The following is a 12,543-nucleotide window of genomic DNA, read 5'->3' on the forward strand; positions in this document are numbered from 1 at the left end:
CTAAACATTCCGTACCTCACATCAATGGTTTGAAACATTGTCAGACATGGACCAGTCGCGCCCTCAACGGCGCTCATGCATCCAAGCTATTATCTTCAATGTATGGCTCTCTTCCCGATCCCCCCATCTAACAGTCCACTGACAGTGCTGTATTTACGCACCAAATTATCGGCTCCCGCCTCCAACGCGGAGCTACCTTCTCCTAGTCTCCAAATCATCAGTGGATGAGACTGCGGCAGCTACAGCCACCGTACGACAGGTACGCGGTTATTATAGCTGACAATGATGATGGATGATGATAAAGCACCGTCGGGTGGTGCAGCCGGTGACATAAGTCAGGCGACTTTATTGACCAGTCACGTTAGTTGTGGCAATGCGCTGTCCTGCCAGTTTCTCTGCCCCTGACCTAGGGCTGTTACCTTGTCTTGGTAATTGGGCTGCCGAGCTGCAATGGTCATGTGGACTATACTGACTGCAGCCTAGCTTCTGACAAGGATCTGCGAGTCCCCGTACTTCGAGGAATCTTATTACTGGGCGGTCTGGGGATAAAGGACTATGCTGTAGGACTATGAAGGCATTAAGATGTTTCCTTCAGGTGCCTAGCATGTTCATATTTATGGAAGAAGCGACGCTGGAAGAGTGCGTTGGAGATGATCCAAAAATTCGCGCCCACCCATTGCGTAGTGGCTGATTGTGGCTGTGGACGCATTATTCGGTACCGTCGAAATACCATTAAAACCACTGTGTGGTAATGCGCAGAAGGTATCTGCTTAGTTCAAGCTTATTAGGAGTCAGTCTCTCGGGTATGCCAACCCTGTGTGCCCTGTGACTTTTCCCTCAGGCCAGACCAGCTTCCTGCAACTAAGTGGGTCGGACTATTGGGTCAGTCGCTTCGGGTGGGGACCCCAACAAAAACGTATGAACCGGTGCCTTGCAGTCCAGACTTTTGAGTCAGAAGCTAGAAGGGGTCCGCGAACAAAACCCTACATCCTCCCACTACCTCGTTCGTTCAGCTTTAACACCCTTCCAGTGCCTAGCTGCCATGCTACCCGACGGAAGCACGATGGCTGGGATACTGCCAGGTTGCCCAAGCCTAGACAGGGGAAGTCGAGAGGCAGAGGTTGGGTTCGAACCACGGACCTTCCGGTCAATAAATTCACGCCCTAACCACTTGAGCCATCTCGCCTCCCATTACCTAGTAGGTCAGAATTTTAAGTGAAAGGCCTAGAGTGTGGTAACTCAACGAAATTCCCTTTTTCGGCCTGGGCAACCCTATAGGTCTTCGTTCATTGACTCCTCCTCACACGTCCGTCACCCAAGTCCATCTGACTCATTTAACTGTCAATCACCTAAACGTTGCACTGTATCTGGGCTTCTGCCTGGCGAAATGAATAAAAATAAATCCTAATAAATTCAAGAGATCTGCTCCACATTCAAAAAGGGTGCAAGGGTATCTTGGGAAAACCACCAGGGCTTCAGACGAGTTGCTCTAGCTTCCAAAGCGCTCTCTGACATTGTTCTACACAGGTTGATCCACCATCGGGAGAATCAGACTCACGAGAATCAAGCTGGGTACATCCCTCTCCAGAGTTGCATTGGGGTAAGTGTTGGAATTTCGTCATTCCTTCCGACGACTAGCACTGGTCGTACTTTTCGACCTTAGATCCGTTTTGACTCCATTAGTCGTCGGAACTGTGACAGTGTCTGGCGATGAAGGGTACGGCTGCATGGTTCACCGATGTGCTACACCAAGCGTTAGAGACCAATCCACTGACACACCCGTCCGAAATCCTGAGCACCACTTTGTCTTAACTTTTTCAACGAATGAGTGAATGTTGTAATGTGGTGGGCAGGGCGTGAAAGCACGTGTACAACAATGAATAAGTTGGGCTTTTGTGGCCGGTACGGATCTTGCCGCAAATGGTCAAAAAAGTTCAGCTGCAATGCCTGACACCTTTCCATTATGGTTACCCACAATGACGTAACTAAGCACGTCTACATCAAGCCCGTTTTTTCTTTGAAGAACTCGCATCCGACCGTTGTCGATTACCAAACTATACTAATCAATGGGAGACATGCTTTTGGAGTCAACTTATGTTGAATTTGCCGAACCTCAAATGCCTGGAAAATCTTACCCAGTGGACGATAGTGTCAGTGCTTATTACCAGAAGCTGGCAGCTGAGCATGACTCCGTACGACAGCGACTTCGAGAACGGATTTCACAGCTCAAACGCTTCATGAAGCACGAAAGGGTAATCTCGGACTTGTTTTATATTAATCATAATTTCAGAACAACATGGAGACCGGTTTAACACAATTCTCCAAGTCAGGTTATCTACATTCGATTGATCCTTCTATCGAGTATAAAGTTGCGGCAGCTTTCGCAAAGTAAAGTGTCTCATCGTACATTTTGCATCCATACTTTAGGTTAATGGCTGATATTGAGAGTGAAGCCAAGGATTGGAAGCCAACGGATGATATCAATGCAAACGCAAGTATGTTTTCTCTGGGTCACATATCTCAAAAACTCGAGATAGTCCTTCTCTTAGACGCTATGCTATCGGTTTGTAATTTTGCCCGATGCTGTTCTGAAAGCCTTAATCACGATATTTTAACCTTTTTGGAAGAATCGGTCAATCGCCGTCGGGTTCATACACCCACGAAATAAAAGTCCGCTGGTCGGATGGAACAGTTGGGAAATTCAATTCTAAGTTTGATTTTTGGTCTGGCGAGCCTAGGCGAGTTTTCTCTCCTTTTAAATGTCAACACGTTGCTGAGTTTCGAGTAGCCCACGACGTCCGAGAAAGTTTTTTCTATGTAATCATTGGGGGTTTGACAAATGGTACGCCGCTTTCTCTCTACCTCTATTGGATTGAAAACGAATAATTATCTAGGCGCTCTGTATGTGCGACCACAAGAGGACTAGGTTTTCATACCAAAAATGTCTGTTTGTGCAAAGTGGAGGTTGATAGGGTCTGAGTCTCATTCATAGCGAGTGTCTCGAAATTCAAGTCTCTGAAGTTGGATTCGGTCGTTCTACTTGCGTACTAATCGATTTCGATTTCTTTACACTACGCTGTTATATCTACATAAGATCATGTCTTTCGGAATAGTGAGCAAAATAACGTGATATTCAGTCATGAGGATTTTGATAGCTGGTATCTTTGCAGCTTAAGAAAAGAGTGGACGATTAACAATAGGCGAAGTTGGTTGTTAATCAGGTGGCTGTTGCTCCCTTCGCCGAGCTTGGCAATTGGCTTGCAAGCGTTTCGTTACCATACGAGGAGACGTCATCAGTGCGCAGTTGAGTGAGTACTTCTTCCTTGCCTGCGTGCGTTTATATAGCGTTCGAAGGCTATCTGTTATCTTCTGACGTGATTGACTACTTAAAGTGTAACAAATTTGGTGAATCTATCGGTCCGTTTGTGGTCTTTGTTGCGTTGTGGTCTTCGTTCCTTTGTTTTGATTGGTTATCCTAACACCTATTTTTAGTAGCTTGTCCTCTCCGGCCTTGGTTCGTATTGCGCTGTGGTCTGACGTTCTCGAATTTGATTGGTTGCTTGTGCCGCCCTGTTTCCTCCACCGTAGCGGTTAAAGTCCCTTCGTCCGTCGGTTGATTTAGTGCTTTAATTGGGCGCTTCCTCCAATCTAATTGATGTGTCGGTTTGAACGATGTTTTCCTCCATCTCTTATGAGTTCCTCGTCTGGTTAATTTCGCAGCTCTAAGTCCGGTAGTTCTGGAGTTCTCTCGCGCTTAGTGGCTGGGAAATGGGATCAATTTCGTTATGTTTGTTGATGGCCTCTTCGGTGGAGTACCATGCTACCATAAATTCGCGTTCCTTTTTTGTTCTTGCTTGAACCAGTATGCAAACGCCGCTCCAGTCGGACACGTGTTCTTCGTGATCTTTGTGTGCGGTGATGAGGGAGAATTGATGGTGTCTTTTAGTGGCGGACTTCTGTTCATGTATTCTGGCGGAGAGCTCCCATCCTGTTTGTCCTACATACTGTTTGTCGCAGTCCTTGCATTGGATCCTGTGTATGACATTGTTCTTCGCCATTAGATCTAATTTCCCTACTGGCCTTATAGTGTCCTTCGTGGAGTGTTCGCAGGCTTGTAAGTGACCTCTATATTGTGGTTTCGTAAGAGCCTTGCCGTCATTTCAGCGGTGTTTTTGATGTACGGGAGTGTGACCCGCTTGCTTGCATTTTGTCCTGTTGCATCGGTCGTATTTGGCTTCCTGAGTGTTCTCCAGATGAAATTCCTCGGATATCCATTTTCCTGAAACAATCTGTATAGGCACTTTTCTTCTTTGATCTTTGATTCTGTTGTGCTGCAGTGTTTCTCGATCCGCTTGAAAAGTATCCGAACGCAGCTTTCTTTGTGGCAATTTGGATGGTTGCTGTGGTAGCTGAGGATTTGGTCCGTATGTGTCGCCTTTCTGTAGACCTCAGTTTGTAGGTGTCCGTTCGGCAGTCTAATGACAAGGCGTCCAGGAACGCCAGTTTTTCGTTGTTTTCTTCTTCGGTTGTGAATTTGATGTCGTCGAAGACGTTTAGCAGTTGGATTACTCGTTGCGCTCCGCATCTTTTGATGATCACGAATGTATCGTCCACGTAACGGACCCATATTTTGGGATTTATATCGGGCAACACGATTTGTTCCAATTTTTGCATTGTGACTTCTGCAATGAATCCTGAAATTGGCGATCCCATTGTTGTCCCTCGTAGTTGTTCATAATATTCTCCGTTGAACTCGAAATGTGTGATCAGGCATAAGTCGAGTAATCTGCAGAGGTCTTCTTTCTCCAGTGATCCAGTTGGCGTGCCGTTGTTGTCCAGTAATTCGGCCACAGTTGTCTTGGCCGAATCGAGATCTACAGACGTGAATAGGGAGCTCACATCAAATGAAACCATTGTTTCGTCCTGATCGCTGCTTACGTGTTTTAGTTTCTCCAAAAATTGTCCCGCATTGTTGATTGAATGTTGAGACCCATCGATGAGATGCTTCAACCTTTTCCATAGTTCTTTCGAAAGGTTGTAGGTCGCTGTTCCCGCAAGTGATACAATTGGCCTGGGAGGTATTGATTCTTTGTGTACCTTTGGGAGTCCGTAGAAGCAAGGAGTGGCCGAATCACGAGCTCTCATTCTCCAATATTCTTCCTTTGTAATCTTGTGGAGATCTTGGAGTTGCTTGAAGTTCTTATTGATTTTGCTTGCTAGCTGCTTGCTTTGGTCGCGTTCTAAGCGGCGGTACGTAGTTGTGTCGTTAACTAGTGCCTTTGCTTTATTGATGTAGTTCGGTTTGTCCATGATCACCGTTAGGCGTCCCTTGTCTGCCGGTAGAATCACAATGTTGTAGGCTGGCTAAATACGCCAGGTTTGTCGCGTCTTTGAAGTTGAAATTAAGCCCTTTGACGAGAACATTTTCTTCAGCTTCCGTCAGTTGCCTTTTGGACAGATTCATTATCCAGGCTTCATTGTGATTACTTTCGCACTCCTGGTTCCTAATCAGCCTTGAGAATTTGCTACCTAGATGAGCCTTCTTGTTTTTAGCAGTGGATGAAACTCTTCGTTCTACCGCCATGCTAAGTTGCTCCATGAGATCTGGTCCTGTTGTCCTCAAGCAGGCTTCCCTATGTTCTTTGACTATTCTCTCGTATTTTCCAATGCGGTTGTGAGCGTCTCTGACTATAAGTCTGACCATTCGTCCACCTTTCTGTCTAGCTATTATCCAAGCTTGTGGATGGTCTATTGGCGGTCGGTAGTTTACGCTGCGTGGAAGGATGTGTTTGCGCAGGCATTCATGGAGGAAGTAGGGTTGTTTTCATGTGGAAGCTTGTCGGCAGGCGAAAGTCTCTCATCGACGGGCTGTTTTGAGTGTGGAACGCCCGAATTATTTGGTAATGTGTTGAAATATTGGTAGCTCGGGTGCGTTTATTGGTTGTTGATCAGGTGGCTGTTGATCTGTTCGCTGAGCTTGGCATTTGGTTTGGAAAGGTTGCGTGACCTACCGACCGCAAATAAACTATCCACCTCGGCTGAAACTAAACTGACTGGGTTTTCCAGTTAGCGTGAAAAAATCTCACCAAGTCCTTTGAAAAATGGGTTGTGGACGCCTGTTGGCGGTTGGCACTGTTAATCATCACAAAGTATAGTCGTCACTGCGAAGTCAAGGAATGTGTATTTATACAAGTCGCGAAGTTGAATGAACAAAAATGAGGCGGGTACTGGACCCGGTACTAGCTGACTTTAGTTAATTCGTCTGTAATGTTGATGACGATAACACAGGCATCCAGGTGTCTTCACTTCGAAACGTCTCCTCAGAGCATTTGAATGGACGCCAGAAGTACGGATGCCATTGGTATCAACTGGTGGCCGCATCCTGAAACATTTCCGAACAAGCTCAGGAAGGTTGGCCAAAGTCCGTCCGCATGTTTTGAATTAAAAAGAGTCTTTATGTATTCTNATATATATATATATATATATGGTAAAGTGATTCCAAACATCCTAACGTACCACAAATGGACGTTAAGCAAAAATAGGTAAAATTATAAGCTTTTATACAGGGCAGTGGTCTAGTTTAAGGGACGTTCTAGCGAGCAAAATTTAGTTCGTGGAGCAGTTCGATGAGGTGGGTTTGGTTTTAGTGATTGACTATTGAAGACGGTGGAAAATGCCAGAAAGAACTTTGGATAAAGATGGACAAGTGTGAAGACGCTTGCTCTCTACGAGATCCACCAAACTATTCATTGAGACTCCAATGCACTTGAAAGACGTTTAAATTATCTGACAATAATACAGTTAATCGTCGTCAAGAGGTCTCGTGGAGAGGACAGAGGAACAATAACTCCAGTTGGAGGTAATACAAACACGAACAAGCGTATAAATGTAATTGGGTAAAACAATTCGTCCTCATTCTCATAGATTGAAGAGCTAGACGTTAAACTCTATTGAGTACTTCTCGGTTAAGGGAGACCAACTAAGGTCACAGCCAAATACTTCACAGTAGAAGTTCTAAATAGAGCGACGGTCACTGGGTAGTTCATTGGAACATAGGCCGGAGGTGAAGGAAAACGTAGCTTCTTGCTACTTTGTGATATTGAGGGTAAGAGGTCGGTCGCCGGACTAGCCAACAGTAGCACTGCGGATTCGCTCCAGGCACGTAGTATCTTCAGCCGAGCACTATGCCGCCGGCGTATTTATAACGAAAATCAGAAAAAGGGTGAAATGACACCTTGGGAGGTGACGTTGTCAGATGTCAGTGGGGAGGATACCAGTCACACACTTGTGGGTTATGTGTTGCTTATGAGGTAGTCTTCAGTTAGGTTGACAAGGCTCTGTTTGTCTCCTGCCTCAGTAAAAGTAGTAGTAATTGTACTCCGTCAATGCCATCGAAGGCCTCAGCTTAGTCAATGAACACCAGGCTTACAACACTAGCTTTTGTATTCAGTGCTAAGGTGAACTGGTTATGTTACAGTGTGTATTTCAGAGCGGGACTAATGACGTGCATATTGGTGTCTTGATCCGTTCGGGAGAACTGCTTCAAGCAATTAACCTAAATTTTGATGTCCCTTTCTTCAGTTGTTATATTAACTACTCTCCAACAGTTATTGGTAGGCAGATATTAGTAAACAAGACAGATTTCGGTTCCCTGAGTTTGTCGGTACACTCCTTGATCGACAAAGGCGATGGTTTTTCGAAACTGCAAGCTTTACCTGACTTCACTTACGCCATGTTCCTGTGTACTTCAGGTGTTATGCTATGCCGTCGCTGAATGCCATGAATAGGAGTGACTATTAGTGCACAGGTGGTGATAGCCATAATACAAATCAGGTGTATGTGCACTAATAGCAGTTTTTAGTATGGTTGCGACACGTATAAAAATAAATACAGTGCGAAATGGGAGCGAGTCAAAAAAGGGGACTTATCGTATGTGAGAGTCCCTTGGTGGAAGTCCGGACGGTGGGAACGTGTTTTCTCCGCAGTATATCTGCTACACGTGTTCCATGGTTGGCCGTGGACTTGGAGTGTTTGACTGACTCCTTGCTCCCTGCGCGCGCGAGACTGTGCTGACTGTGTTCGATTTCCCCATATGTAGGTCCGTTTGTGCGTACGTGGGCGCGTCAGCACATGAGTGGTTGCTACGCTCACTAGACGATGCAGACAATCGACGTCTGATGAGTCACCTTAATGTCGTGGGCATGAAAAAAGACAACTCTCGTGATCCAGTGGGCGACTGTGAGCTGAACAGTCAAGTGTGTGGGTGACTGGGTCGCTACGTGACAAACCTGTTATTCCCCGTTGAGTTTGTCGAGGTCAAGACTAGAACGTAACTTTGATCGTTAGCCGCACAGCTGCTTCGTGGCTTGCCACATTTCACGACAGCTTTTATTGATGAATCAACTCCCTGTTTGATTGCTCGCGCAAGCTCTGTGACTCCTGCACACCTTTGTAAGCGCTCTCCTTTTCTCCTCTGTAGCTGTGGAGAAGAGCTATCCGTACTGACATGGTCTCAACAGGGCAACATAGGTGAGCGAATGTGAGCTGAATAGTCAAGTGTGTGGGTGACCGGGTGGCTACAACTGCTCCCCCTCCAGCGAAAGAGAAAAATAGTTACGGGAGAAATCCAACAGCATCGAGTGAGCATGGTCGAATCGGTAGTCCGAAGTGGGAAAGGTACCGATGTGTGAGTGAGTACGGCGAAGTGTCTTTGAACGTTGACATTATAGACAAAGTCTTGTTCATGGACGTATGTCTTTGTTCATCTTCGCCAAAAGAAACTTTGAATAAAGAGTTTCAGAGATGTGTATCCGTCGCGGGTTGAAATGTAATGTAGACCATGAGAAACAACTTGCCAGCGCATTGCTGATGGAGCGAGCGGATGCATGAAGTAGTTCCAGAATGATGGAAGATGGACAGACGCGGCATTGATATTTGGCTGAGGTAATAGGGGGGATGATGACTGAGCCGTAGAGGTGTTAGACATGAGTAGAAATATGAATATGTGGGTGTCCAAATGAAAAAAACATGTCAGGATTTACGTGAGTTCACAAACGTCGGGCTCCCAAATTATTAGTGCGCAGGTGATGATGGCCATAATACAAATCAGAAGGTGAATGTGCACTAATAGAAGTTTTTAACATGGTTGCGACACGTATAAAAATGAATACAATGCGAAATGGGAACAAGCCTAAAAAGGGAACTTATCGGATGTGGGAGTCCCTTGGTGAAAGTCCGGACGGCCGTAACGTGTTTTCTCCGCAGTTTGGCCGCTACACGTGTTCCATGATTGTCGGTGTGCTTGGAGGGCTTGCTCCCTGCGCGTGCGCGAGTCTGTGTCCTGACTGGGCTTGGTTTCCCTTTATGTAGATCCCAGTTCGTATACGTGGGCGCGTCGGCACATGCTACGCTGACTAGGCGGTGCAGACAATCGATGTCCGATGAGTCAGCTTAATGCGACGTGTTTGTACGTATGAGAAAAAAAGACAAGCCTCGCGATCCAGTGAGCGACTGTGAGTTGAACAGTCAAGTATGTGGGTCACTGGGTCGCTACACGATCAACACTACTAAAGCTGTTTTCTGCAATGGCTGCGTGTCATGCGCCGTTGTGTGTTATTAGTGTGTAACTGTCAATATAGTTAAGGGCTCACAGTCAACGATGTCAGATGAGTCACTTTGGTGTATCGTGATTTGTACGTGTAGGGAAATAAAGCGAGTCTTGGGATCGAGGGCTTGACTGTGAGCTGTGTAGTCAAGTGAGTCACGATCTTGTGGCGTGATATTGTCAGTGAAAATAGAAAGACAGATCTCGTGATCTAGCTAGTGTTGGTGACCTGTACAGTCATGTATTTGGCTAAAGGGTTGCTGCAACGTAAATACCCCAAACGCCAAATGGTTGAGAGCCTAATGAAAGACGGAGATGCATCGGAAGCTCTGGAGTTGGAGAAGGGTTTTACTGCCGGAAACAGCCGTGTCAGGTAGCATTTGGTAGAATCGACTGGTCCTGGGAATTCAATGGTCGGTGAAATGACTAGGGAATAGGGCGGCTCAACAATTCAGTTGCAAAAACGCCGACTGCAATGACGGGCCGGACACTTCGAAGAACAGATTAGCTGACCTCCTGCAACACAGCCTGTGAAGATACTGTATACGGGCGAATAGAATGTAAATCCTGATCGCCCGCCTGAAGAAGTAAAGTATGAAATATTGGTGCTGAAAGATTTACCAGGCACCAGGACCGGACGTTGGTATCAAGCTCTCTTCAAAGAAGACGGATAATCCCTGGTGACCTATCTGCGGAGAACCTATTGGTGCGATGTGGGTTGAAAAGTAAGTGCTCGCACGTCAACCGTTATTCTTGTCTTTAAAAGATACATAAGGACGCTGCTGGAAAAACATCGTGGCATCGGAGGTGCTTTATGGTCTTATCCTTCGAAAGTGAATGCACTCGGGGAGAAACAGCTCCGTGAAAATCACACTGGGTTCCGTCCTTCAACGGGATTCGCCGGTCACATTTTCAATCTCCGTCAGATTCTGGAACAGCGACATTGCTTCCAGCAACCAACGATGGTGGCCTTCCTTAACTCTCCTCAAGGTGCTGCAGGCTAACTTCCGCAAACGTGTGAAAGTCTTCGGGAAATTCTCGCCTGAGTTCACCATACCAGGTCAAGGCTATCCATTTTCGCTTTCTCTCTTCAACTTCTGCATTGATACGACTATGGAATACTCACCCCAGCCTCCAATGACTTTGGGATCGAAATGCTCCGAGATCATTCGCCCACAGATATCGAGTACGCAGACAACATACCTCATCTTGGATCTGACGCTGTCGTATGGCATGCGGTTCCTACCTGCAAAGTGCAACTTGCTGCTTCGAGATTGGGTGGGCTCGAATCCTGACCTAATGCTTGAGGATGAGCCATCGAGGTAGTAGACAAATTTGTGTCACCTGAGAAGCTGTATCTATATCAGTGGTCTAGCCAAAATGACATTTGCATCCGGATTGGGATGGCCAGAACAGTTTTTGTGAACCTGCATCACCTCATCATCATCACCATCAGCCGTAAGGACCGCATACTTGTCGTACGATGGTTCTAGTTACCACAATACGTTCATCGATGATTTTGGGAGGCACGTAGTCATGTATTTGGCGAAAGGGTGGCTACAGGATAACCTAGAATTCGCAAGTTTGCAGTGGCAACCGATGAGACAATGTCTAAAAACCCGCATGTGCTGCTGATACGCTTCATACAATACTTGTGTTGGACGTGCGTTAAAGTGATGACACCAAATGCCTTGTCACGATATTGCAAAACAAGTTCTATCTTTCTAGTTGACTGGTATAACTGTCTAAATCTGAATGTAACTCCGCTATCAGTGCATTAATTCCGAGATGATACAGTGAAAAAGTAGCCCTGGCCAAAAGCTATCTTAATGGTCAAGCTTGAGTGTTATGATGATTCCTCCACAACTAGTCAAGTCGAACTCTTGAGTCATTGGCTCCAGGCAGGTTCCTCCAAGAAAACCGTATCAACCGCTGCCACGCGGGTCAAAGGCTACGGTCGGCTACCGCGACAAATCCCTACATACACCCGTTGCCATGTCATCTGATTTTTATGTTGGAGGCTTAAGGTGGGATGCCTCTAACTAACCCTCTTCTTCGACCTGGACAACCGAGAAATATCACTTGCTCCTGCAGCTCTTCTTTCACCGTCCGTTATATCTGCTGATTCGCCAATCCCTGGTATCTGCTACTAACCCGCTCCAGTGTCTTGTGACGGAAAAAAGACTCACAGAAGGGAACACAACAGCCATATTCCGAACAAGCGAGTGCGAGAGCGTGAGTGCGTGCGAGTGCCAAAGTACAACGGTCTCAAGCTATTTATTGGAAGGGTACTGTCTGAACTTGGTCCAATGCTGACGCACACGGTCTGATTTTGGTACGAGGCTGCGACGTGCTGCATAGTGCGGGAGAGTTGTCTGTCTGGTCAACATCCAGCAGCGCTGAGAGTTTCGGTAGATTTTGGGCACCCAGTGGTTGCTTTCAGGAAGCTGACCTTTGTGATACCGCCTTTCATCCATAACCCCTCCCCGTCCAACCTCCGACACCAATGGCGCCAGTGTGACCAATTTGTCTGTCAAGGGCAGATTATCCACTGCGACAGTGCGATCTATAAGGTTAGAAACGTGACCCCTATATGCTGTTAATTGCAATTATCCAGCGATGGATGAGCCACCCACACTTTCTAGGTTACACTGGCTAAGAAATGTACTTTGCTATCAGAAGACCGCCTACCTTGCGGAGCTCTTTTCGCCTAGCCCTACATTGGATGGAAGCGACGTAGAGTTGAACAGTTTATGACCTAGCAGCGAAGTGTGAAAGTGCTAACCAGTAAATTCATTTGGGTTAAAAACTGCGGCTTTTCTGGTTGGGGACTTCAGAACTGTTATATCTGCTGATTGGTCAATCTGTGGTATCTGCTGCTGACCCGCTCCAGTGCCTAGTGTCGAAGAGAAAAGACTCACAGAAGGGAACACAACAGC

General features: G+C 46.4%; 1 protein-coding gene across 1 annotated transcript in view; it reads left to right on the plus strand.

The window, feature by feature from the left end:
- Window positions 1-1,970: 1,970 nt before the first annotated feature.
- T265_05703 (hypothetical protein) overlaps window positions 1,971-12,543 on the plus strand; it is a gene marked incomplete at both ends in the record, with an annotated part of 36,778 nt that continues 26,205 nt past the window's right edge. The window contains one exon of the mRNA XM_009170772.1: window positions 1,971-2,495. Coding sequence (XP_009169036.1) covers window positions 2,432-2,495 — 64 coding nt within the window. The remainder of the gene's footprint in view (window positions 2,496-12,543) is intronic.

The sequence above is a fragment of the Opisthorchis viverrini genome (genome assembly GCF_000715545.1).
Source record: "Opisthorchis viverrini unplaced genomic scaffold opera_v5_108, whole genome shotgun sequence".
In the NCBI taxonomy this organism is placed as follows: Eukaryota; Metazoa; Platyhelminthes; class Trematoda; order Opisthorchiida; family Opisthorchiidae; genus Opisthorchis; species Opisthorchis viverrini.